Source organism: Hypanus sabinus, chromosome 4 (assembly GCF_030144855.1).
Source record: "Hypanus sabinus isolate sHypSab1 chromosome 4, sHypSab1.hap1, whole genome shotgun sequence".
Taxonomy (NCBI): Eukaryota; Metazoa; Chordata; class Chondrichthyes; order Myliobatiformes; family Dasyatidae; genus Hypanus; species Hypanus sabinus.
This window is the reverse complement of record NC_082709.1, coordinates 12,783,542-12,811,157: the sequence shown is the minus strand read 5'-3', so window position 1 is coordinate 12,811,157 and position 27,616 is coordinate 12,783,542. Positions and strand designations below refer to the sequence as shown.

The 27,616-nt window shown below is 41.0% G+C and overlaps 1 protein-coding gene across 1 annotated transcript in view; it reads right to left on the bottom strand.

The window, feature by feature from the left end:
• Positions 1 to 25,077, bottom strand: part of LOC132392502 (growth factor receptor-bound protein 14-like) — a 130,610-nt gene extending 105,533 nt beyond the window's left edge. Inside the window, exons 1-2 of the mRNA XM_059966443.1 lie at positions 24,907 to 25,077; positions 13,360 to 13,639 (exon numbers count right to left, since the gene is read on the bottom strand). Coding sequence (XP_059822426.1) covers positions 13,360 to 13,639; positions 24,907 to 25,043 — 417 coding nt within the window. The 5' untranslated portion in view covers positions 25,044 to 25,077. The remainder of the gene's footprint in view (positions 1 to 13,359; positions 13,640 to 24,906) is intronic.
• Positions 25,078 to 27,616: the final 2,539 nt, after the last annotated feature.

The following is a 27,616-nucleotide window of genomic DNA, read 5'->3' as shown; positions in this document are numbered from 1 at the left end:
GATTGGACTTTGCCATTTGAGGGCAAATGTGCTCATGCAGTACTGCCCTAACCCATACAAATAGTTGTAATTTAGAGAGCACCACATGGCTAAGATCATCAAGTAGCTAACTGAGTTGGTATACTAAATAACACAAGTAGAGGGATTCTTTGCAAGATATTAGGAGCAAATAAGTACCCAGAGACCTGGTTATAGATTTATCAGACCCTCTCCCAGTGTCTGCAAGTAGTGGAGATAAGATTCTTGATTCAAGGCTTTTTTTTTTGCTGCTGAAGTATTGCAGAAGTGAGGAGATCATGTATTGTTTTAATGTCCAAGCCAACAATGTGCATCCCTCCATCAATTGATGAATCTTGCAGTGGCTGTGCAAATAGAGGTTGCCATCCCCCAAACTGGCTTCTCACCTCTAATCTGGTTAATGAAGATTTTCATTAAATAGCATTCAAATTAATTTTAGGTTGAGCATGAGGGTATGAGATTCCTAACAAAAGGCACATTTTAAACATCGGGATAAGGGCCAAATTTCTAAACACAAGCCTGAAGTGTAAATATCAGAAGTAATTTATGGCTTGAATTCACACTGAGCTACAATCTTTCCACTGATGTTCATTCAAGAAAGCTTGTCAAAACATCTCCGCTCAGGGAAAGCCAAAATTTAACTCAAAGCAATCAGAGGATTGATAGAAAGTTGTTTTAATTTGGAATCGGGTTTTCAGACTGAAGTCAAATTACCTCATTATACTGAGCACTAACAAAAGCTTTGAGGCAAAAGTCTAACAGGACAATTTTGTGCAATTGTTGCCCATCAAGTTGAATTACTTGATTAAAATCTACTGGACAACATTTGTTATATTAAATGAACTGGTGATATTTACCTGACATTTAGTTCCATTTCTGGAACCCACATGCTCTGATAAATGCATAGGTCCCAGAGTTTACTTAATCCAGTATTGCAATCTGTACACCAGCACATCAGAACCTATTAGGTCATCACACAAGTTTAATAATCTTGGAGTTTTACAGACAATTGTTTTACACCAACCTTGACACCATTTCACCAATTATAGCAACAAGGGCAATTGAGATATCAAGGCAAGTGTAGCAGTTCAGAAATCCTTTGTGTATTCCAGTGCTCTGTGGTCTCTGAGGCAGAACCTCATAGCAGGTAGGGAGGATGGGGCACAAGATTACCTCTGGCTCTCCATTCTGCTTCCACTGTTCACCAACTAAGCAATTGAAGTATGTGCTCAGGGCGAGGACCTGTCTTGACCATTGCCTATGCTGGGGGGGGGGGGGGGAAGAACATGCCACTGCAGGGAGTTGGCCTGGTTTTAACCCCCAAGCAGAATTAGGCCATTTGGACCATTGAACCAGCTCAACACATCATGGCTGACATTCCACCCACTCACTAGCATTTTCCCCAATTTTTGATGTCTTGTCCTATCCAGCACCTATCAAGATCTGCCTTAAATACACCCAATGACCTGATCTCCACAGCTGTTTGTGGCAATACATTCAACAAACACACCAACCTCTGGCTAAAGAAACTTGTCTGTACTCATTTTAATAGATGCTCTTCTATCCAGAGGCCATGTCCTCTTATCCTAGACTCCCCCCACAATTGGAAACATCCTTTCCACACCAGTCAAGGTCTTTAAACATTCAAAAAGTTTCGATTACCCCCCCAATCCTTTTAAATTTCAGCAATTATAGACCAATCAATTGTTCTTCATATGATAACACTTTTAGATTCCCAGAATCATTGTTGTGAACCTCCTTCAAACCCTCTCCAATGCTAGCACATCTTTTCTTGGGTGAAGATCCCCAAACTGTACACAATACTCAAGGTGAGGCCTCACCAGTGCTTTACAAAACCTCAGCATCACATCCTTACTCTTGTATTCTAGACCTCTTGAGATGAAATGCAAGATAGCATTTGCCATCCTTACCAATGACTTAACCTGCAAATTAACCTTCAGAGTGTTTGCACATGAACTCCCAAGTTCTTCTGTATCTCAGATTCCTGGATTTTCTCCCCATTTAGAAAACAATCTACACATTTCTACTACAATAGTGCATGACCATGCATTTTCCAACATCACTTTTCATCTGCCACTTTCTTGCCCATTCTCCTCATCTGTAAGTCCTTCTGCAGTCTACCCTTTCCTCAATACTATCTGCCCCTCCAATCTTCATATCTACAAATTTGGCAACAATACCATCTATTCCATCATCTAAATCAATGATGCAGCATAAAAAGCAAACCCTACACTGACCCCTGTGGAACACTAGTCACTGGCAGCCAACCAGAAAAGGATCCTTTTATTCCCAGTTGTTGCCTCCTACCAAATCAGCCAATGCTCTAACCATGCTAGTAACTTCCCTGTAAAATCATTGGCTCTTAAGTTGGTAAGCAGCCTCATATACAACATCCAAATTCCCAATCCTCCAGAAGCCTGCCAGAGTCCAATGATTTTTTTTTAAAAAAAGTTAATGCTTCTGCAATCTTGACTGCTACCACTTTCAGAACCCAAGGGTGCAGTTCATCTGGTCCAGGTGACATACACTTAGCCTTTCAGATTTGAGAACCTTCTCCCTTGCAATAGTAACTGTACTTCTCTTCCCTCACACCCTTCAACACCTGGCACACAGCTAGTGTCTTCCAGTGAAGACTGAGGCAAAATATTCATTTAGTTTATCTGCCATCTCCTTACCTGCCATTGTTATTCCTCTAGCCTCAAGTGTCCTACAGTCCTATATCCACTTTTTAAAAAATATTCTTGAAGCTTTTACTACCTACTGATTGATTGGTTGAATTTTTAAAAATCTTTTCCCTCCTAAAGATTTTTAGTTGCTCCATAGGGTTTTTAAAAGCTTCCCAATCTTGTCTATTAATTTTTGATTTGACATGCCCTCTTTTTATATTAGTTTTGACTTCCCTCATCAGCCACCATTTTGCTATTTAAATATTTGTTTTTAGAATCCATTCATCTTGTACCTTCCTTATTTTCCCCAGAAACTCACCATTGCTTCTCTGCTGTCATTACTGCCAGCATCTCCCTCCAGCTTACTCTGGCGAACTCCCATCATATCAGTAATTTCCTTTACTCCACTGACACTGCTACATCAGACCTCACTTACTCCCCCCTCCCCCCCATCATACTTCAGGTTGAACTCAGTAACCACAACCTCCAAAGGGTTCTTTTGCCTTTTGCTCCCTACAGTACCCAATCCAGTAAGGCTGAGCCCCTTTTGGATGTGGTCTTGGAATTATTTTTAAAAATTTAATCTTATACTTTAACATTCAGTGATTTTGCACACCTGGTCTTGACTTTTCTGCAGGAGGGAGGATTCCCCACCCTCTGGTGAGGGGGATTAATGTGCTGATTGGTTTTGTGTGGGAGGAGGGATTTGGGGGTTTGATGATCATGCTGCTTTTTCTTACAGTTGAATCCTTTCACAATGGCACAAACCTTCTTCGTAATTGCTGCCAGAAAAATCAGCTCAATTCTCACAGCTGGTCAAGCCAACAGTGGGATCCAACAACCATCAGAACTTGTGAAATTTCCAATGAAAAGACTTTCTAAAGCAAATAGCACAGGAGATCAAGATGTTTTGAGCCAGAACTGTCCTGTCTGGACCTGGTAACCACCATTATAGGAAGATTAGGGGGCAATTCAAGGCGAGAAGTTCAGTTACGTTTTACCACTGCACCTTTAGATTTGAAAGTGCCACCCTGTGACAATGATCTTTGTTGCCATCCTATACAAATGAAGCAAATTTAGTGTAGAAAGTTTATATGCAATAGTCAGTGAAATTTAAATAGCAATGTCATTTTAAAAGGATTCTTAAAATCATTGAAATTAGACCAATTTAGCCCAAATGAGCAATGAGACCATGCCAGAATATTTAACTGACAGCAAAAACTGAGAATGTATTAAGTGGATGCACATAGCATTACATGTAGCTGAAGCAATGATGCCAAAGCATTAACCATCAAAATGAATGTCTAAATGAAAGATTGAGATAAACTTGAAGGACAAGGATGAAAGCAAATGCATCTTTAAATTCTTGTATTCTGTCCAATTGATACAAGGGTGAAGTAAAATGTTAACCCAGAGAGGGGGTGGGAACAGATTAAGCAGTAAACTATGGAAATGAAGCCAAGACAACTAATGAAGGACTTTCCGTTGGCAACTTGACAATGGTACTCATTGATAGAGAGCAAGGAGAAACAAACTGAATAGCAATTGTGTTGAGAACAAAAACTGTGGTTGCAGTATTGGAAACAGGAGATTTTAATAGTGACAAGGATAAGTCAGTCGCATTTTATAATGGAGTTTGCATTTAAGAACACCAAACCTGTCTTCAACTGTAATGTGTGGTAAATATTTGGAGAGTACTTTTCCCTCAGATAGAACAAATAGATTGCAATGTTCTTTACTTGAGGTATTTTTAGATTCTACCAATAGAAGAATTTAGAGTGAAATTTATCAGACACAGTTCTAATAGTCCATCCGATAAGATGAATTACTTCTGATTTATAGGTTATGTAATACAAGAGATAGAAAAAACACAGCCAAGAGTGTTAAAGTTTTCAAAGATATCCCAAAAAGGAATAAAACTGGAGCAAAGTGCTTTAGATAGTAAGGAAAATGAGGGAAGGTTGGTATGTACTCAGACTTCCTTGCTGAGCTGGCACAAGAGCCATTTCTGATGTTTTATATCAGAGTTTATGTTCAGTGTATTACCCATGACAAGTTAAACAAAGCAGACAGAAAAGGGGTGGTATTAATGCAAAAACAGAGGCCAATTTTGATTAGGATAGCAAACTGGGATCAACCAGAGGCAGCCTTGCCAAGCTAAAGGAAAAGTGAAGGGACATGGTGGTTCCATGTAGTAGGTTAATCATATTACAAGTATATTAAAAAAAATAAGCAAATCCTTGCTAGCTGAGACTCCAGCTGAATAAGTGATTTAAAATGACAGATACAGACCCCTTTACCCAACAAGTCCATGCCAACCACAGCCCCATCTTAATGTACTCATCCAAATGCTTGTTGATTTTATATTCCTCAATCTAGGAGCTCATTCCAGATATTTTCACCCCTCAAATTGTTTTTTTTAATCTTTACCCTCCTGCCCCAAATTTATGCCTTCTAGTTTCAGACTCAAGCTATTTGCTATGCAGGTATCCAATTTAGTAGGAGAATGAAATCTTAATGAAGATAATGGGGTGTTAATGAGAGGCTAGCTAAGGATGTAGAAGATAATGGTGTTAATGAGAGGTAGCTAAGAGATGTAGATTAGAACAGGATTAAGTCATGGGTAGAAACAATAGTGGCGGATGTACTTGTGATGCGCAACTGTAGATTGGATATGCTAATGCAACTAAACCAGGAGATTGCTATATAAAAAATGCTAAGGATCAGTGGGCAATACTTCTTGAAGAATCTTCTGCATCTCCTGGTAGTTTGTGGGGCATGAGAAATCATGACAGGTAGGAAGGGTTCTGGTCTGGGTACATATCAATGGGAGTAGGCAGCTTAAGTGGTTTTGGCATGGACTAGATAGGCTGATGTGCTCATTTCTGTGCTATACTTTGACTACATATGCAAAAAAACATTTGAAAGCAGTCTTATTAATTGCTCTGGAGTTAAATCCAGGTTGGAGCAAATCAGAAGAGATTCTCTCCTTTGAAGGAAGACACATGGGGAATTCTGGAGAGTACAGATGTTTTTATTTTTAAATACAGATCGAGTTTATGGCTCTGGATTATTAATCCAAGTCTGAATTACTATTCATTCTATTTAACCACCAAATACTGCACAAATGTATTTTTTAGGGTATTTCCATCCTTTCACTTCATTCCAAATAGTTACTTCTGGACTGCCGTTCAGCTTTTGACTGGTTCCCAGCTTCCATTCTTTACATAATCTAATCCAAATTTTACCCACATCAGAATACATCAACTCTGATTACTAGTCATTTTACAAATGTGTTAGTCTTAGGATACATCCCAGTCTCTGCAAAGAGTTTAATATGTAGAGAGAAATCTATAAATGTTTACTGCTTTCCAGTTGACAATGATTTAACCAATTGAATTAACTCAGTCTTTTAGGCCGAATCCTGCATGGCCTGACAAGTTTTAATTGCATTCAATACTTCACTTGTGAAAAAAAGTTGAATTCAAACCTGTCCAGCAGGATAATAATCCAATCAATCATCCACTTCACCACACCCAATTTCTATTAAAGACAATGGCAACCAAGTACCCAAGTTAATTTAAGCAATTTTGTATTGCATGGTTTTTAAATACTTTTGAACAGCAACATGCATATTTACTGGAATTGAAATTAGCAATCCAAACATCTTAATCTTATTTTGCTTCAATCCAAAAATTGAATACAGCAAACCATCACTTCTGACACCAAACATTTGCACTTCAACCTGCTTGTTAAATGTCACCTCTGATGTCATCCAGCTTCATCTGGCAATATTCTCAATTCTAATTGCAGGTTCAAGCCTCTCCCCAGGACCTCCAGATCCTTTGTAGATTGGCTAGAACTTCTTCCAGAGGAATATTCAGTTACTGCATTAAGTTTCTCTCGAGTATTCTAATAAATCTAGTGGACAACTTGTAGCCTAAATCAGCAAATATTCATTTTGATTATGCAGCAACAGTACTGACTACTCAAATTGCTGTAGTCAACTATGGACAAGCGCATAACATTGACATTTAGAGACTTCCAATAGCTAGAGGTTGAAATGATACAAATATTGTCACCCACTAGGCCCATCTTGCATTTTGAAAATTAAGACTGCAACAAGCTCGAGTTTCTTCAACCCACAAAAATAAAAATCTCATTTAAGTTATGTAGGTCAGGTTTCAACTTTAAGAAAATGTTGATTCCACTGCATGCCCAGACTTCTCTTCAGCTACACTGGGTGGTGAAGTAGAGGGGTCTCTATCAAAGGTCAAAAGTATTTCTTCCTTCTGCGAGCCTAGGCAAGGAGTAGCACCTTAGCTTCCCCTCCCCCAATCAGGATTGCATGAAGCCGTGGCAGTAGATGGGCAAATGTTTGTACGAGCATCTGGTGCACATCACAAGTCCTGGTTATGGTGGCTACTGCACTGGGCTGTAAGAAGCTGCAGAGGGTTTTTAAATATAGTCAGCTCCATCTTGGGCACTGGCCTACAAAGTACCCAGGACATCTTTAGGGAGCAGTTTCTCAGAAAGACAACATCCATTATTAAGGACCTCCAGCACCCAGCCCTTTTCCTCATTGTTACCATCAGGTAGGAGGTACAGAAGCCTGAAGGCACACTCAGCAATTCAGGAACAGCTTCCTCCCCTCTGCCATCAGATTCCAAAATAGACACTGAACCCATAAACCCAACTTCACTTTAATATACTGTGTTTTTGCAACTTTAAATATACACTAATTGATTTGCTTATTTTTCATTTTTTCTCCTCTATTATGTATTGCATTGAACTGCTGCCGTGTCAATAAACTTCACATCACATGCCAGTGATAATAAACCTGCTTCTGAAAGCGATTTAGCACATTTCCATTTGACCCCAATTTAAAGAGATCTACTATACAAAGCATCCTACCTACATGTAGGATGACTTAGTATGACAACTGCTCTGCTCATTACCAATGAAATGTTTGAGTTCTGGACACAGCTCAGTACAGAGAAACCAGCCTCCCCTCTATAGACCACACTTCACTACCTTGATACACAGCCAGCACAGTTGACTCCCCACCCTAGACATTCTTCCATCAGGCAGAAGATACAAAAGTTTAAAGTGTGAATCAACAGGGAGAGGGACAACTAGCAGTTACTGAAAATGTCCCAGGTATAAAATATACTACCCAAAACTACCACCTTCTTACAGCCTTACCACTGATTGTATGCATGTACTAAAGCTAGTCAGCATTGTTTATTTTACCTTGACTATCTGAATACACTGCAGTAATGAATTGACCTGCATAAGTATGACATTTTGCTGTACTGTCACACAAACCATTTTGGTTAAAACAATTATTTTTACACTTTCCTGGGTTAGAAGTTCAGCACAGCAGGAACTGAGCTGAATAATGATCCTTGCAAAACTGAGTACACTGGTAAAAATAAATTGAAGCCAAGCACAACTGTACAAACCTTTGATTCTGTCTTGGTCATGATGCCACCCCACCTAGTGGCACAATGAGAACAGCAACATACTTACAAAAGCATCCATCAAAAGTTCTTAGTTGCATATATGGGGAAAATTAATCCAAATACAAATCAATGTACCATAGTCATAGCACTATCACAGAAAGTCCCTTCAGCCCATCTAGTCTGTGCCAACTTTTTCTGCCTAGGCTTGTTCAGCTGCACCTTCATCTACCCATCAAAAAAATCTTAAATGTTGCAGTTGGAGTCATAGCCACAACTTCTGCTGGCAGCTCATTCCACACGTGCCACTTTCCACACCTGTCCTAAAGGGATATCCTATTGAGACTGTGCCCTCTGGACAAAGGTTCCTCACCTCAAACCAAGGCTGCCCTCAAATGTGCTCTGGTTCCCCACACTCAACATGAGGGCAATCCCTCAGATTTCCCCTCAAATCAGGGGATCCCAAACTTTATACCATGGACCCCAGTTTGAGAACCCTACCTTAAATATTTCACCTTTAACCTATAACCTCTAGTTCTCATTCCACTCAAGGAGAAAGACTTCATGCATTTGCCCCAATTTTAGCGCTCAATTTTGAGCATCTCCAAGACCCCCTCATTCTCCTATGATCCATGGAATAGAGCTCCTAAACTATTCAATCTTTCCCAAAACATAGGCTCTCAGGCTGAAACGCCATCACAAGACAAAGAATGAAATCATTTGGCGGCCTTAGTGTCCTCTGCCATCTGATCACTACTAACTTTCCTGTTCTCCTGCCTCTTCCCTGTAATCTTTCTAATCAAGAAATCATACTGCCAATGACTTGGCCTTCCTTCCACAGCCATCTGTGTCAATGAACTCATAGGTTCACCAGCCTCTGGCTGAAGAAATCCCCCTTCTCCTGTTCTGAAGGGTCATCCTTGTGCCCTCACGTCCTGCAGTCTCCCACCAACAGAAACATCCCCCCCCCCAGCATCTTTCAATATTTAATAATGTAGAAAGGGGCATTTTGAAACTCAAGTACAAGACTAAAGCCATCAAATGCTCTTCATGTTAGCGTTCATTCCTGAAATCTTTCTCAAACATCCCCTAGACCAGGGGTCAGCAACCTTTACCACTGAAAGAGCCACTTGGACCCGTTTCCCACAGAAAAGAAAACACTGGGAGCCGCAAAACCCGTTTGACATTTAAAATGAAATAACACTGCATACAACGTTTTTTTTGCCTTTATGCTATGTATAAACAAACTATAATGTGTTGCATTTATGAAATTGATGAACTCCTGCAGAGAAAACGAAATTACATTTCTGCATGCAACAAAAACATTTTGAACTCCGAAAAAAAGACGTTGGGTTGAAAGTTACTTTTAAGTAAAATATTCAATGTCTATTTGAGTCCTTCTTGTATTTATGAAAAACGCCGAACTTAAATTTTCCGCCAGCAGCAAACCAAAAATAACGTCAGCCAGCTGTCATCCTGAAAAATGAAAGGACTATTTCACTGAACAATGAAAAAATATGAATATAAGTAAAATAATAGGCAATTAAAATATTTATCATACTTGGTTAATGGGATTTCTGCTCCTGGACCTCAGCGCACAGCGTCTGCACATCAGGGCTGTATGATGTCACCTTCATCTTTACACAGGATCGCAAGCTGTCATCTGTGAGGTTTTCAATATCACTCCATTTGTGTTTCTGAGCAAGAACGGCCTTCTGACGGGCAACATCTTCAAGGTCTGCTGTCAAGCGTCTAAACTTGGACACCCATATGTCTTTGTCGGCTATGTCGGCCAGTTCCATCTCAAGATCAGGTTGACTCACACCTGCCAATGCAGTCGTATTCAGTAGGGAAGGATCGATGCTTAAGGGAGTGACCGGGAAGGATAATGTGTTTTTTTCCTCTCTGAACTCACAGAAGCGTTTCCCAAACGATGTTTGCATTGCGATGATTGCAGAATGTGAATACTCCGAAATTATCATGTCGTGACCTTGTTTGAACTCTCTCAAATTGGGGAAGTGAGACAAAGTGCCTTTCTGTAAATCTCTGGCAAGCACTGTCAACTTGCGCTCGAATGCCAAAACATCCTCCAACATGTGCAGGGCTGTACGTCCTTTCCCCTGAAGAGCTGTGTTCAGCGTGTTCAGGTGCGCTGTCATGTCTACCATGAAGTGTAGCTTTTCCAGCCACTCTGGCTGTTCCAGCTCAGGAAAGGTGAGCCCTTTGCTGCCCAGGAAAGTTTTCACTTCTTCCAGACACGCGACAAAGCGTTTCAGCACCTTCCGTCTGGACAGCCAGCGATAAAAACACGTTGTAGCGGTGTCAGTAAACTGCAGTCAAAGATAGCTTTATTCGAACTAAACAGCCTTGCTTTTCAGCTTCCCTCAACCCAGCCCCCATGGACGCAGATGCTGCAAAAGACGCGTACTCACAAACCCCCGTAGGCTATCTCCCTTAGCCGGAATGCTGGCTAATTGTGAGCCATTTTATGATGTGGCAGGAAATGTGTCGCTACACTTAGGTTGTACAAGATCACCATAATTACATTTCAAAAGCTAACAAACTAACATAAAATACATTTTAATTAAATACTGACCAATTATTTCCCAAAGCCACAGGGAGCCGCAGCACAGAGGTGAAAGAGCCACAAATGGCTCGGGAGCCGCAGGTTGCCGACCCCCGCCCTAGACCATCTCCAACTTTAAGAATAAAGACCCCAAAATCTAACACTGCTCCAAATATGGTCTGACTAATGCTTTTAAAGCCTCAGCATTCAATCCGCAATTTTTGTTCTCAAATTCTAACGCTGCAAAATTCTACAGAAACTCTGGTCTATGGAGGGGAATAAATAGGCTTCATTAAGACCTAACTAAAGCTTTGGATTTCCAGCCTCTGCAGAAGATAGTTTGTATTTGCCTTCCTTACTACTGACTCAACCTGCAGATTAATCTTTAGGGAATCCTACATGGGGACTCAAATCCCTTTGCTCTTCAGACTTCTGAATGTGTTCCTTATGCCTTTACTTCTACCAGAGGATGGCCATACAGGTCCCTAGGTAGTCCTTCATTGTCCTGATCTATCCAAATCCTCATGTAGATTTCCCACCCCCCCCCCCCCCACCGCCCTTCATCCTCAATACTACCTGCTACTTCATCTTTGTATTATCCACAAAGCTGGCCATCAATTTTGTAAATCAGATTATTAACATGTGAAAAGTAGCAGATCCAACACTGATCCCTGCAGAACACTATATATAAGCCAACCAGAAAAGGCTCCCTATATTCCCAATCTGTCCCCCAATCAGCCAATCTTCTGGCCATGCTTGTAGATTTCTTGTAATACCATTGGTTCTCATCTTCTTAAGCAAACTTTAGTAGCATCTTCTGAAAATTCATGCGAACATCAGGCTTCTCTGCTGCTCATTTCCTCTGAATTCCAGATTTGTCAGGCAATTCCCCCTTACATAAACCATGCTAACTTCAGCATATTTTATCATGTGCCTCAAATATCTTGGCAATCAATCAGTTTGCAAATTATGGGAAGAGGGTAAGACAAATCATTTGAATGGTACACAAATGTCTCAGCATCCACTTTAGAGCTCAAGTGGAAATTACAGGATTATTAACCTACTGCACTTCCCAAAGTTGGAGGCTATGTATTTCAAGCACATTACTGAAAGCATCTTTTCCTTCAAACAATACAATTGCAGTTCACAGCTACAGAGCACTGAAGCACATACATAACCTTTTTCTGTTTTGGGAGAAAAAAGTGGAAGATTAGAAATGAAATGTTGTCCATCAGGTTGAAATACTGTCTAATCCATTTATGCGAAACACTTACTGGAATGAAGATCACAAAAGGGAACATCTGTCTACTTTTAGATTGTCTAATGAATGTTCATTGTGCTTTAAAGTAAAAGTAGACAAAGGTAGTTGCATTTTACTTCAAAAATCCAAAAAAAACTTCTTGCAGCTGAATGTCATTTCTTCTTGGGAGGTCACCAATTCTGGAAGGCAGTGACTAAAGCATCAAGATTCAAAACAAGTACCTTGTCCATTGGAAAATAGGAATACATAAGATTTTACCCTACTTTAAAATTAAGTGCAAAATATTTAACATTTAAGTACAGAACTTGTACCTTGGTCTTATTGGGAGTATAAAAGTTGCATTGTTTGCTGTGCAACAAAAACTACGTAGTCAGCTTTGAGCTTGCTATTTGCTATGCATGTATCCAATTTAGTAGGAGAATGAGATCTTAAAAATGTAGAAGATGTGATGTTAATGAGGCTAGCTAAGGATGTAGATTATAATGGTGTTAGAGGTAGCTAAGAGATGTAGATTAGAACATGATTAAGTCAATGGGTAGAAACAATAGTGGCGGATGTACGTGTGATGCTTAATAAGTTTAATACTTATTGAAGAGTCTTCTGCTTCTCCTGGTCGTTTGTGGGGCACAAGAAACCACGACAGTCTCCAGTTTGATGTGTAATATGATAGACCCAGAAGATGCTTAAAAACATTTAGCTTTTTCAATGCTAGACTAGTCAATCATTTAAAACTGATTTTTTCAAGTAATCTTCCATGCAAAGATGTTTGTTAGATTGGAGGATAGGTCATTTAATTTTACATGCAATTAGTTGAGTTTCCTCTGCCTTTCATGAATAAGCTGAAATCTATCACAGGATGGACACTGCATAAATAGATTGTGTTCTTACAACTTCTGTATTTCCACAATTAACTGTCCATGCTCTCCCAAATTCACTGACTACTCTCAAATTGTAGTACCTCCATGTTCTCTCAAATTAAATACTATTCAGCTCTGCTCACAAGTAGGAACTAAAATTCAAGGAGTATGGTCTGCTGAGGAATTTCAATTTGCACTTAGCAAAAACAAAAGTCTTTCAGGCAGTAAGTACCAAAGGGCAAAACATTATACATTGTCACAAATATGAAGTGTACAGGTTTTGGTTTTAAAACCCACACCAACTTCTAAATGCGCAACTTAGATTTGTCATTTTAACCAGGTATTTACTTCATAACCACTCTAAGCTTTAGTGTAACAAGAACATAATCCTATGGCCAACACTACCAGAGAGGGAACAAAGTCTACTTGACAACCCGAAATTTTGATAAACTAGATGTCAAATACAAAACAATCGAGGCAACATGCAAAAGAACTAGATTGTACTCACCGAAGTAGTGGGTTTTGGTGCAGGCAAGGAACTTTTGGGACGTACTGAAGGATTCACTGCAGCAGTAGAAGGGCTTGGAATGGATGATGCAGATGCTGTTCCTGCACTGGATGGTGAAACTGCACCCTTAGCACTGGTTGGTGAAACTGCCATTTTAGCACCGGTTGGTGAAACTGCCATTTTAGCACCCTCTTTTGCACTGGTTGGTGAAACTGTTGCTTTAGCACCTTCTTTCGCACTGGGCACTGCTGCTGCTGTTTCAGGACCCCCTTTTTCACTCCTATGTCAAGAAAATTGCAGTTCCATACAAGTTTAAACAAAACTCAATACAAAAAACCCACATTAGGCAGCAATATCCATGTGATTAACCTCAAATTTAAATATAATTGCGTTTTGTCAGTCCTTCAAAACTGAAGTCTTACTTTGCCTAGATTTGGAGGGATTAAATAGTATCTTCAAACTTAATAAATTGGATATCCTTTAATATATAACACACAAGGCAAATCAATGAATGTCAAGGCATATGGAAAATTGGAAATAAAAATCAAATCCTTGAAATACTCACCAGGTGACACATTGGAGAGTTAACATTTCAACTCAATGACTATGGTCAGAACTCTTACAAGTACTGTACAACTTGAATTTTTTTTTTGCAAGTTGTTTGAATAATTTTGCTACCCAATTAAAAAAGCTAGCTTTTTATCCAGGTCAGATTTGGAGCCAATACAACCACTGCAAAAACATTTTGGAAGCTCCGTTAGCCTCTTACATTGCTAAAACTGTTTCAAAGTGTCCCAGCTCAACATGACTCATCATGTTAAGTCATCAGCAATGAAGATTTAACATCCAAATGACTTCACTCTCAACCATTTCAGAACCTTTTGAATCCTTTAGTTCACTTGAAGGACATTCAAGTGTAGTACAGAAATAAAGCAAAATTCCTGCTTGCCATCAAATACTTAAATGATATGCATTTCCTATCATGTGGCAGAGCTAAAGCAACAAGGAGCACAGGATTCAACAACTTCATTTGATGCTTTGACCATCTGGTCTGTGTTTAAAAATGGAGGATGTTCTGATCAGACACTTGTGTTGGGGGGCTCTAGCATCCAGACTGCCTCTGTCTCCAAACTAGAAACTTCAGCACCATTCCCCACCACTAAAATACTACTTCATTACTTCTACTACAATCACTTGTATTTCCTTTAGAAAAGGAAATATCCCACTTCTAATTCAGATGCACTGCGAGATAACCAAAGAGCAAGCCCCTTTGGGCAGTCAAGTTCAACTTCAAGTTTGTCATTCAACTGTACACATGTCTGCCCCCTGAACCAAGGTGCTCACAATACTCTTACCACCTGTAAATTAAGATTAATGTGCATTTGTGACAAGTTCAAAGCCAACTATAACACTACAGGTGCTTTTATGCAATGAGACCTGGGTGGCAGCAGGAAGTCCAGTAATCTCAGGGCCTGGAGAAACAAGGTGCTTCTCATCCCAACAGTCCTTGTGTTAATGCTACAGTGCCTCCTGTCTGATGGCAGAGGTCAAAGAGATTTGACTATTCATTGGCAATGCCAAAGGCCTCCATATGCAGTACTCCTGATAAATAGTAAATGGTGAATCTCTCTGCAACCCTTGTAATCCTTTGGAGGGACGGGCAGTCATACACCTTGCAATTCCTGTACCAGCTGATGCTCCTGTAAAAATTGTTTATAACAGCAGTGCAGGGGAGCCACACTTGCCTCACTCTTCAGGAAGTGAAGACTATGCTGTAATTTCTTGATCAAAATGGTGTTCATGGACTAGGCGAGATCATTCATAACATGCAATCCAGGAAACTTCCATGCTTCCAACTCTCTCCAGTCAAGCTGTGTTTGTGCACTTAGGAAGGTGCAGGCTGCCCACATTCATCCCAAGTCTTGTCTGCATTGAGACTCAAGCTGTGCTAACACTTTTACCAGTTGCTCGTCTTCCTCTATACACCATCTCATTGATGACACCAACAGGTTTGCATCATGGTCCCTCTGCAAGATAGCTGCACAAAACCCAAAGATGCCTACACAAATCTCCAGTACAAATCAAATGATAACCTTGCAAAACTGCCTTTCCCAAAATGAATGCCCAGATGTAGTGTGCACAAAGTAGTTTCAAGCTATAAACACAAGGTGGCCCTGGAAGTCAATTTTTACATTTGTTTTATTCTACCTAACAGAATGAGGCAGAGTTTCAGTTGAAGTTATTGATGACTGCTATGGCCACTTCATGTTCTAAGACTACAATGATTAGCTTTATAGGTTTCCACGTGGTTTAATATTGCAATCTAATTTGTCCAAGTCAGTGCACGAGCAGCAACAACTTGTCCCATGACACTGAGCACTAGCGCTCCAAAGCAATCAAACTTGCTGTTCACACAGCCGATGCATGACTGTCACAGGATCCAGCTCAAGCCCTGCCATGAAGTTTGCAGATGACAGTGGTTGGCCTCATCAGGAACGAAGACGAGACGGGAGTATGGAGGAAGTGAAGCAACACAAAATGGTGGAAGAACTCAGCAGGTCAAGCAGCATCAAGGTAGAGTACAACAGATATTTCCCACTGAAGGGTTGCAGACTGAAACAACAACTGTATTCTTTTCTTAGATTTCTGGCTTGCCAAGTTCCTCTAGCATGGTGTTGCTCAGATTTCCAGGTTCTCTTGTTTGATAGAGGAAGTGGAGTGGCTTGTGGTTTAATGTGAGAACAACCCAAACCTGAATGTTAGGACAAGGAAGTCACTGGACTTCAGGAAGGTGCAGACAACCCACCTCCCCCCTTCTGCAAATATATGGCTCTTCCATAGAGTTAAGTGCACCAAGTTCTGGGAGTTTGTGCTATAGGTGACCTCACCTGGTTCCCAATACCCTGAATGAGGCACAGCAGCACTTCCATACCCCAAGATGGAGTCAGCAAGGCTCCCCACTTCCCCTATCTTAACTGTTTTTACAGGAGCACCATTGAGAGTGCCCTGACAAGTTGCACCTCCATTTGCTATGGGAGCAGCTGAACATTGGACTGGAAGTCCCTACAAAAGGTCTGAGAGCTCCTGAGGGGATCATTGGGGTTTCCAAAACATCCATTGGGGACATTTATCAGGAGTGGTGTGCATGCAGGGCCCTTAGTATTCAGGATCCAACCCAACATCCTCAGGATCCTGCCTGATGGTAGAGAGTCAATGACGCACAAAAAAAAGTCAGGACGAGAGTTTCTTCCCCCAGGCCACTAGGCTTCTGAGCTCCCCACTGCATCATATTCAAAGTTTTCCTAGTTAATCTGGTCTGTACCTTACAATATTTATTAATACATTGTTATTTATGAGAAATTCCCCTGTGGATTTTATGCTTGCCTTCTAACTTTGTGTTGTGTGCTACTGTGCCTGGTTTGGGGAAATGCTGTCTTGTTTCTATATACATTATATAGATGTATATAGTTAAATGACAATAAAGCTGACACATCTGACAATCAGCATCCCAAGAGCTGCTTTACTTACATCACACTTAACACACTGGTTTTAATGGGCCTGCTTTCCAACTAGATGAGAATCCTCAGCTGTAATAGTACTTCAGAGAAAGTTAATCTATACAGTCACTATTTTTAAAGGGGCATTTGATAGACATTGAAACAGGTAAAACAAAATGATAGCTTGTTCAGCAAATGTAATGGAGATTAGAAAGTCACTGGTGCACCTTATGGGACAAAAGGGCCTGTTTGCGTGCTGTACAAGTAAAACAGACTTGAAGATGGACCCAAAATAGAATCATATACCCCAGTCTGTTCAGACAGGCAACATCTCCACAATTGTCATCACAGGTACATTACAGGCTGGTGTACTTAACCCGCTGCTCAACACCTATGAGTAAGCAGAGTTCCAATTCCATATTCACATCTACTAATGACAGCACTTGTGGCCAAATCAAATGTGTGATGAATCAGCATACAGGAAGGAGATTGAAATTTTTACTAAGTGGTGTCATAATAACTCCTCACTCAATGTCAGCAAGACAGAGAAGCTCAGGAAAAGGAAGAGGTCCTTGAATTCCTTCATGTTACTATTTCAGAGGACCCATCCTGGACTAAGGGCAACCATGAAGAAAGCACCCCTACTTGAGAGCCTGCAGAGATTCAGCACATCTAAAACTGACAAACTGCTACAGGTCAACTGGAGTCTTATACTGATTGGCTACATCACAACCTGGTATGGACCGAATGGAAAAATCTGCAAAAGGTCAGAATTCAGCCTAGCACACAGGTAAAACCCTCCCTACTGCTGGGCACACCTACATGAAATGCATCTTCGGAAAGCAACAGAAATCTCACCACCTCGGTCATGGTCTCCTCATTGCTGCCACCCCGTAGAAGGTAGGACCTCAGGACTCACCACCAGGATCAAGAACAGTTACTACCTCTCAACTACCTGGCTCTTGAATAAAAGAGACAACAACTCACTTGCCCCATCATTGAATTGCACCTACAACCAATAATCTCACTTTAAGGACTATTATTTACTACTATTTATATTTGCATTTGTAGTTTGTCATCTTCAGCATTCTGGCTATGCTTTCATTCTGTTGTAGTTACTATTCTATAGGTTTGCTGAGTATGCCCACAGGAAAATGAATTGAGAGTTATACAAGGTGACATACATGTACTTTAAATTTACTTGAAAGTTGACGAGTACAGAACAGAAACAGGCCCCTTGGCCTACTCCATCTGCACAAAACAACTTAAACTGCCTACTCTTATTTACCTGCACCCAGAACATAGACCTCCATTTACCTATCCGCCATATACCTATCCAAACTTTGAAACTGAGCTTGCATTCACTTACGTTGGTAAGTCATTCCACACTAATGACCGAGTGAAGTTTTCCCCTCACATTTCTCTTAAAATTTTACCTTTCATCCTTCTGACCTTGTTGGTAGTCCCATCCAATTTTGGTGGGAAAAGCCTTCTTGTATTGACCAATCTATAACCATTCAATTTTGTATACCTCCAAATCTTCTACATACCAAGGAATAAAGTCCTAACCTATTCAGTCTTTCCACATACCCTCCAGTCCTAGCAACATTCTTTTAAGTCTTCTTGTCTTTCAACTTCAGTCAATACTTCAATGCAAATCACCCATTGTATTAACAGGATGAATTGTTGGTGTGCATAGATTTAAGGCAAAAGCAGTATGATTTAAAAGGAGCTCAAGTGGAACTTCCTCTTCCCCCACATGACTGGGTGGCAGATATGGAACCAGTTACTAAAGGAAACTTAGAGGGTTGTCCAATTACAACAGTTAAACATTTGTATTTATGCACGATAGGAATATGAGCCAGACAGATAAAAATGGGACCAACTCAGACTGCTTGGTCAGCATAGAGGAGCTGGGCTAAAGGATTTATCTCCGTGCTGTACAACTTAACACTACATTCAGATGTTCTGAATAATTTTAGACACCTGCTGTACTGGAGAGAGCAGTACTGGACCTGGTTCCAGGGATAGCAACTTTGCCATACAAGCAACAACCTAGGAGATGTGACCTACATGCGAGTTTTGTCCCACAAGATCTTATGGAAACCTAATTTGAAGTGAGGATGTCTCTTCCCCCCCCCCCCCCCCCCCATGGTTCAGGAGTTTATAATTAATAGTTACTCAGAATAAGGGTTGGTTAGTTAGGACAGGATGGAGGAGAAGTTTCTTTATTTAGTGATAAACCTTGGAAGTTCTTTATTCCAGAGATGTAAAAGACTTGGGTGATAGAGCTCAGAGTAGAAAAGGAAAATAGTTTAAATAAATCTGAGTACATGTCACCATATACAACCAAAATTTCATTCTCTTGAAGTAAGAAGGGAGGAACTGACACCAGGTAGAAAATAGACACCTTGAATGGTAAACCAGGTCAAGTCAGATGACAGATATCCACATTCCCACAAGACATAAGTCAGAATTAGGCCAATCGAGTCTGCTCCGCCATTCAATCATGGCTGATCCCTCTCCTCCCCAGGCCTTTGCCTTCTCCCCATAACCTTTGATGCCATGGCCAATCAAGAACCTAGCAATCTCTACCTTAAATACACCCAACACAACAACCTGGCCTCCACAGCTGCCCATGGTAACAAATTCAGCACCCTCTAGCTGAGAAATTTCTCAGCATTTTAAATACAAACCCCTCTATCCCAAGGCCTTGTGTTCTAGATGCCCCCCCAATATCCTTTCCAAATCTGTCTAGGCCTTTCAATATTTGAAATGTTTCAATGAGATCCTCCCACCTCCTAAAATTCCAGTGGGGACAGACCTATCAAATGTTCCTCATACAAGGACCCTTTTATTCCCAGAATCATCCTTGTGAACTTCTTAGGAACCCTCTCCAATGCCAATCTCCAATGCCAACACACTTTTAGATTAGGACTTAAAAACTGTACATAATACTCAAGGTGAGGCTTCACCAGTGCTTTTTAAAGCCCAGCATCATATCCCTGCTCTTGTATTCTAGACCTCTTGAAACGAATGCCAACATTTCATTTGCCTTCCTCACCACAGACTCAACCTGCAAGTTAACCTCTAAGGTGCTCTGCACAAAAACTCCCAAGTCGCTTTGCATGTCAGATTTTTGGATTTTCTCCCTGTTTAGAAAATAGTATGGACATTTATTTCTACTACTGAAGTGCATGACCATGCATTGTCCAACATATTTCATTTGTTGCTTTTTTTGCCCATTCTCCTAATGGAAGTCCTTCTGCAGCCTATCTGCTTCTTCAACACTACCTGCCCCTCCCACCAATCTTCAGATCTGCAAACTTTGCAACAAAGCAATCTAGTCTGTTATCTAAATCATTGAAATACAGCATAAAAGCAATCCCAACACAGACCCCTGCAGGACACTAGTCACTGGCAGTCAACCAGAACAAGCTCCTTTTATTCCCACGCAGCCACTCTCCAATTCTGTAAGTCAAGATGCTTTTCATCCCGACTTCCAGAGCACATAACAGTCCAAAAAAAAAATCAAGTACAACACAAGTAGGAGCAAACACAGTAGGCTTTCTGGCCTGATAAGCTATGTTATTCAATAAGTTCATGGCTGATCTGGCCATGGACTCATCTCCACCTTCCTGCCTCTCCCCCCATCCCCCCCACCATAATCCTCTTTTCCCCAACAATGCAAAAATCTATCCAATGTTGTCTTAAATATATTTACTGAGGTAGACTTCACTGCTTCACTGGGCAGAGAATTCAGATTCACCACTCTGGGGAAACAGTTTCTCCTCATCTCCTTCCTAAATCCTCTTTCCCTGAAACTGAGGTGATGTCCCCTAGTTCTAAGTCTCACCTACCAATGGAAGCAATCTTTCCTGCCTGTTCTACCCCTTTCACAACTTTACATGTTTCTACAAGATCTCATTCTTCTGAATTGCTGCAACTACAATCCCAGGTAACTCAATCTCTCCTCTTAGTCTAACCTCTATCTCTGGAATCAACTTGAACCTCCTCCGCACTGCTTCCAAAGCCAGTATACCTTCCTCAAATAACAAGACCAGAACTGCAAGCAGTACTCCATCTATGGCCTTGTACCCTGTACAGTTGCAGCACAAATTCAATCCCTCTAGCAATGCAGGCCAACATTCCATTTGACTTCTTGATAGCCCACTCCACCTGCAAACCAGCCTTTTGAGATTCATGCACAAGCACCATCAAGTCCCTCTGCACAGCAGTATGCTGCAACTTTTATTTAAAAACCATTTAAATTTGATCTATTTTTCCTTCCAAAGTGATTACCTCATTCACCAACATCATACTCATCTGCCAGATCCTTGTCCACTCACTTAACCTGGCTCTGCAGACTCTCCACAATTTACTTTTCCACTCATGTCATCAGCAAACTTAAATACACTACACTCAGTCCCCTCTTCCAGATTGAGAATGTAGATCATGTACAGTTGCCGGCCCAGCACTAAGCCCTGTGGCACACTCACCACTGATTGCCAAATGGAGAAACACCAATTTATCCCAACCCTGCTTTCTACCAAAGAGCCAATCCTCTGTCCATGCCAATACATCACCTCCCATCTATGCATCCTTATCTTATGGACGATTCTTTTATGTGGCACCTCATCAAACACCTCCTAGAAATCCAAGTAAATAATGTCCATCTGGTCCCCTCTAACCACTATGCTCATCGTATCCTCAAAGTCCTCCAGCAAGTTTGTCAAACAGGACCAGCATCTGCCTAATGGATCTATTTCTTTCCAGATGCCTGTTTCTTCTTTAATGATAGCTTCAAGCATTTCCCCAACTACAGATTTTAAACTAACTGGCCTATAGTTACTTGCCCTTTTGCCTACTTTTATATATATATATATAAAAAATAAAAGCAGCATGACATTCACCATCTTCCAATCTGCCAGGACCTGCCCGGAGTGCAGAGAACTTTGGTAGATCTGCAAAGCCTCTACAATTTCTGCCATTTCTTTCAGTACCCTGCAATGCATTCCATCAGGACCAGGGGCTATTTATCTCCAGAACCACTAGTTTGCTCAGCACTACCCCTCTAGTGATATCTATTGACATCCTCACCTCCCAATCCACCCATAACCTCTCCTTGGCTTGTTAGACGTGTCCTCCACCATGAAGAGAGACACAAAATAGTCAAAGCCTTGGCCATTTCTTCATTACCCAATATCAATTCTCTTCTCATCCTCCAAGGGACCTACATTCACTTTAGCTACCCTTTTCTGCTTTATATTTTAAATGCTTACTATTGACTTTTATATTTTGTGCCAGTCTATTTTTAAGGTGTTGCTTCCTTTTACTTATTGCTCACTAAGTGATACTTTGCTTTTTAAAAATCTCAATCTTCCAGTTTCCCACTATTCTTGCCAGCTTGGTATGGATGAGCTTTTATTTCCCTTAGTTATCCACGACTGGCTCTCAACACCCTTGCTGTCCTTGATTTTAACTGGAATATACTTTTCTAGAATACCTTAAAAAAATCCCCACTGATCTTCCACTGTTCCTGAACCATCCCCACCATAAAACTTGTGTTCCCACTTTACAGTAGCCAAACCCTCCCTCATGATTGTATTTTCCCTTACTTCTGCACAATACAATGACTTTAGATTGAACTACTGCACCTCCACTTGTATGAGAAACTCAGTCATACTTTAATCACTTTCTAAGAGGATCCCCTACAAGATCACCAATTTTACCCATCTCACTGCACAGGATCAGATCCAAGATCACATTGCCTTGTAGGTTCAGTAACATGTTGTTCAAGAAAGCCATCATGGATGCATTCTATGAAGTCCTCCTCAAGACTACCTCTTATTCACCCAATGTGCAAGTCAAGTCCCCCATGATGACTGCAGTTCCATTCTTACATGCCTCATTTCTTGGTTTATTGCCCGTGTCACTGTAATGTTATTATTTGGTGGCCGATAAGACAATTCTCACCAGTGATTTTTTTTCTCTTTACTAATCCTAATCTCTACCCAGATGGATTCAACATTCTGCTCCTGGGATCTTATACAGTCATTCACCATCATCTTGATCTCATCTTTAATTAAGAGTGCTACCCCACCTCCCTGCCTATCCTTCCATATTACCCAATACCTTTGGATATTTAATTCCCCAATTCTCTCCACCCTGCAAACACATTTCTGTAATGGCCATTAAATCATACCCCTTTGTATTGATTTGTTCCACAAGTACACTGACCTCGTTTCAAATATTGTGGGCATTCAAATAAAGTGCCTCTACACTCATTGTGCTTTTAAAAGCTTGTAAACCTTTTTACTCTGCACTGATTTTTCTTCACTGATCTTTTGCTTTATTTTTTAAATCCACTTTTTACTTTATCCATATTTCTCCAATCTGTTGAACCCCCCCTCCCTCCCCCAATATTTAGTTTAAAGCCCTATCCACAGCTTCAGTTATGCTGTTTGCTAGGATCAAGGTCCCATCACAGTTCAGGTGGAGCCCGTCCCATTGGTACAGCCCCCTCCTTCCCCCAATACTGGTGCCATTTTCCATGAATTCAAATCCATTTCTCCCACCAATCCTTGAGCCATGCATTTAACTCAAGTTTCTTGACCCTATGCCAATTTGTATGTGGCTCAGATAGTAATCTAGAGATTACCACCTGGTTGATTCTGCTTTTTCAATTCAGTCCCTAGCTGCTCAAATTCCAGCAGAACCCCTTTCCTTGTTCTACCCATGTCATTGGCACCCACATGGTCCACAACAACTGGATCTATCCCCTCCCACTGCAAATTCTTCTGCAGGTCAGATAACCATGCCCCCCAAACCCGGGCAGGCAATAGCCTTTAGGATGCTCTATCCTCATGACAGTGAACTGTCTATTCCCCTTACTGTACTATCCCCAATTGCCACTAGATTCATCTTTTCCCAGTCTTGAGTGGCTCCCAAGTGCCACAGCTGGGTTGCTCATTCTCCCTGCAACCCCCACTCTTATCCACAAAGGGAGCAAGAATCTGACTTGTTAGGACAAGCTCAAGAACAGAGGCTCCTCCAGCACAGTCTCTTGGATCCCACTACCCACCTCACTCACAATCACACCTGCTTGTCCCTGACCACAGACTGGATTTGAGGCAGCTGGTCTAATGGGCGTGACTACCTCCCGAAACAATCCAGGTGACTCTTCCCCTCCCGGACATGCCAGTGTTTGAAGCTCAGATTCCAGGGCATCAACTTTGAGTCCGAGTTCTGCGCAGCCAGCACTTGCTGCCGATGTGGTCACCAGGAAACACAATGGGGTCCACCAGCTCCCACATCTTTCAGCTAAAGCACAATCGCCTGGCCTTGCATCATCCCTTTAATTAGCTGTAATTTAGTGACTGTTCTACCACTACAAAAGCCTTCAGCAAGGAGGCACAGCCTCAAGCTCCCACTGCTAAATTGGTCCACTCATACAATGGCTGCTCAGCTTTGACCCTGCTAATAATTAGTAAATTGATTGGTTCATCACCAACATGCAGAGCTCCACTTGGGGGGGGGGGGAAGAGAAGATAGATAGATTTGCTTTCAATTGCAAAGACTGGCATTGCCTAGGCTGAGCACTTTGCCTTCATACCACTAAAATCCAACTTTGATCAATCAGTTACTTGTCCTGATCTCTCCCTTGCAACAAGTGTCAATTTCTGTTTGGCAACTCCCTCAAGTACATTTAAGCCTCAAAAATTAGTCTAACTTTGACTAAAAAAAGACAGGAAAGGTTTTACTAAATTTAAGAGTCCGCTCCTTGGAAATACATCTTCTGCCATCTTTGATTCATTTCAATTTGAGTACTCTTGGAATGCAATTAAAATTCTCTTGAAATGAAGAGTGAAACGAGGAAGAATATTGGACATCCAACTAGTTAAACCTTAGTTAAATTCAATAAAGCAGCAAACCTCACAGCTCCACATACAATTGTTCAAACCCATTTAAGACTTCCTCAAATATCATAGTGACACAAACTGCTGTTTTAGCAGTTCAATTTACTGTCATAAATATCTAACTAGTATACCTGCTTTGCTGGGTCTGAATGCTTGATGCTGCTTCAGTTGGGTCTGGATTGACTGGATCACTTGTAGCGCTGTCATCTTGAGCTGAACTTATTTCCAATTTCTCCAATTCTTTCACTCCTTCTGGTGAAGTTTCCATATTTTACCGAAGGGCCTCTGGATCCAGATTATCATTCAACTGCAGGGAACAAGTTTCATTCACTCAGATAATGCCATCGTTAACTGGTCCATACAAACATTACCGCTGTGCATACAGTCCCAATTCAGTTCTTCAGCTAACAGATGGTAAAGCTATTCAACATGACGTTAAGTGCACTCTTTACATCAAATCTTCAGCAGTTGCCTTAGTAGCACGAGGTCTGGGCATTTAGGAATACTTAAACACTTGAAAGTCTGCAGATGCCGAAAATAACAAAGCAGCACAAAATCCTAAAGGAGCTCGGCAGGTTGGGCAGCATCCATGGAAAAAAATAAATGGTCAACATTTGTGCAGAGAGCCTGCAGGACTCACTAACCAAATGAGAACAAAAAGTACAACTTCGCTGAGATTTGGCACTACAGCTGCTTCATTTGATTTAGTTCTTCATTGAACTTCAACCTGCTAATTGGGTTAACTGTTAGCCAAACATTAGAAATAGCAAATAACTAAATTTACGGAGTCCTTTTTTTAAAAAAAAATGCACATTTTGCTCAATGTTGGAGTGTTCGATGTGTTGTGCCAAAAACTGACATTCACCAGTTCATCAGAACCAAGGGAAAGGATATACTTCGTATTAAAAGGACAGACAATAAGGCATAGGTGGTGGTGTGGTTCTATTGGCAAGAGATGGAGTTACATCTCAAGAGGTGTGACATAGGGTCAGAGAATGTTGAATCTTTGTGGGTGGAGTTAAGGAACTGCAAGGGTAAAAAAAATTACGGGATTAATGGATATAGGCCTTCAAACATGGGGATCTCATTGAAACCTACTGAATGTTGAAGGGATTAAATAGACTTGATTTGAAGAGGATGTTTCCTGTGGTGGTGGTGAGAGGGGGCTGTCCAGAACTAGAGGGCACAGCCTCAAAAGTGAGGGATGACATTCTAGAATGAAGGCAAGAATTTCTTTTAAACCAGAGATTATCGAATCTGTGGAATGCTCTGCCACAGACTGTGGGGAGGTCAAGTCCAAAGGCAAATTCAGGGTCAGTCAGGACAAAGGATATGACAAGACAACAGGTGTATGAGGCTCAGTGGGATCTGGGATCAGTCAATGGCAGCAGACTTGATGGGCTGAATGACCCAATTCTGCTCCCATGTCTTATGACCTAGGACTATGTACAGTAACAGCTTTTTGGGATGCTGCTCACCCCCAACTGCTTAACTTAATCAAGATTTAATTTAAAGAATAAGTATTTTTAGAATTTAGTTGGAAATTGGAAGGAAAACCAATAGGAGAACTGGATGAGCATGTAGCATTTCCTAATACGTTTGAGTAAATGTATACTGTGTGTTGTAGCTCTGCAGCAGGGTTCCTCAACCAGGGTTTCACGAGAGTTGGGATTGATAAGCAAATTGTTTTTGCATTTTGTGCAGCGTTAGCACTTGCAGCAGTGGGCAGTGACTGAGAAGCCCCTTTGACAATCTCATTAGATGTTTCTCAGCCCAGTATGGCAGGATCATTGGGGACCCAGCCATCCCAACCACAAGCTATTCCAGCTGCTACCATCCAGGAAGCAGTACCACAGCACAAAAGCCAGAACCAACAGGCTGAGACAGCTTCTTCCACCAGGCCATCAGACTGATAAATTCATGTTGACTTCATGTACCCCCATTAAATTGACTGTTCTATTATTTTAAATTACTATGATTGCTCATTGCACATTTTGATGAAGATGAAATAAAGATTTTTACTCATGTGAAGGATGCAAGAAATAAAATCAATTTAGTGACCATGTTTATTTCATCGAGTCTCAATTTTGATTCAAGATGGGGTGGCTATTGGTAAGTGCTGTATTACAGAGGGGACAGTAGGCTGATGTGCACAATTGCATAGAGGGGAAGACTAGGCTAGTGAGTGTGAAGTGTGTTTCCCAAGCATCAAATGGTCTCCCTCCCAAATTACATCCCAACTTCCCTTTAAATGGCACTGACTGAAATGGAGTGAACAAATTTCTGGTGCAGTAGGAAACTGTGGGGGGAGGGGGGAGAAACTAATTCTAAAGGAACTTTAAAATGAACATGCTGTCTCAGTTGCTGGCCTGCCACTTGACTCTTAAAGTGGATCCTGACATTTTCACACTACTTTCTTCAGAGGTGAAGATGTCAAAAACTTGGGAGATGAAGAAAAAGTTATGGATGCTGTGAAAAAGGTCAACTTTATTAACCAGACCAGTTCATTCAAGGATGTTTAATTTTGTCTATAAAAACCTGGACAAAGAGCACACCATTCTCCTGCTACATACAGATACCATGTGGCTCAGCAGAGGACAAGTTCTCAACAGGATGTTTGAGCCGAAAGGAGAATTGCAGGAGTACTTTCAAGAAAACAGTAAGCCACATTTTGCCAAGTGCTTTGAAGATTGGCTGTAGAAGCTAGCCTATTTAGACATTTTTTCATCATATGAACAGTTCCAGTCTCTACAAGGCTCCGGAGAAATGTTTTAACTTCGAGACAAAATTCTTGGATTAAAGAAAACTGAATCTTTGGAAAAGTAATGCTGCAAAAAGAAA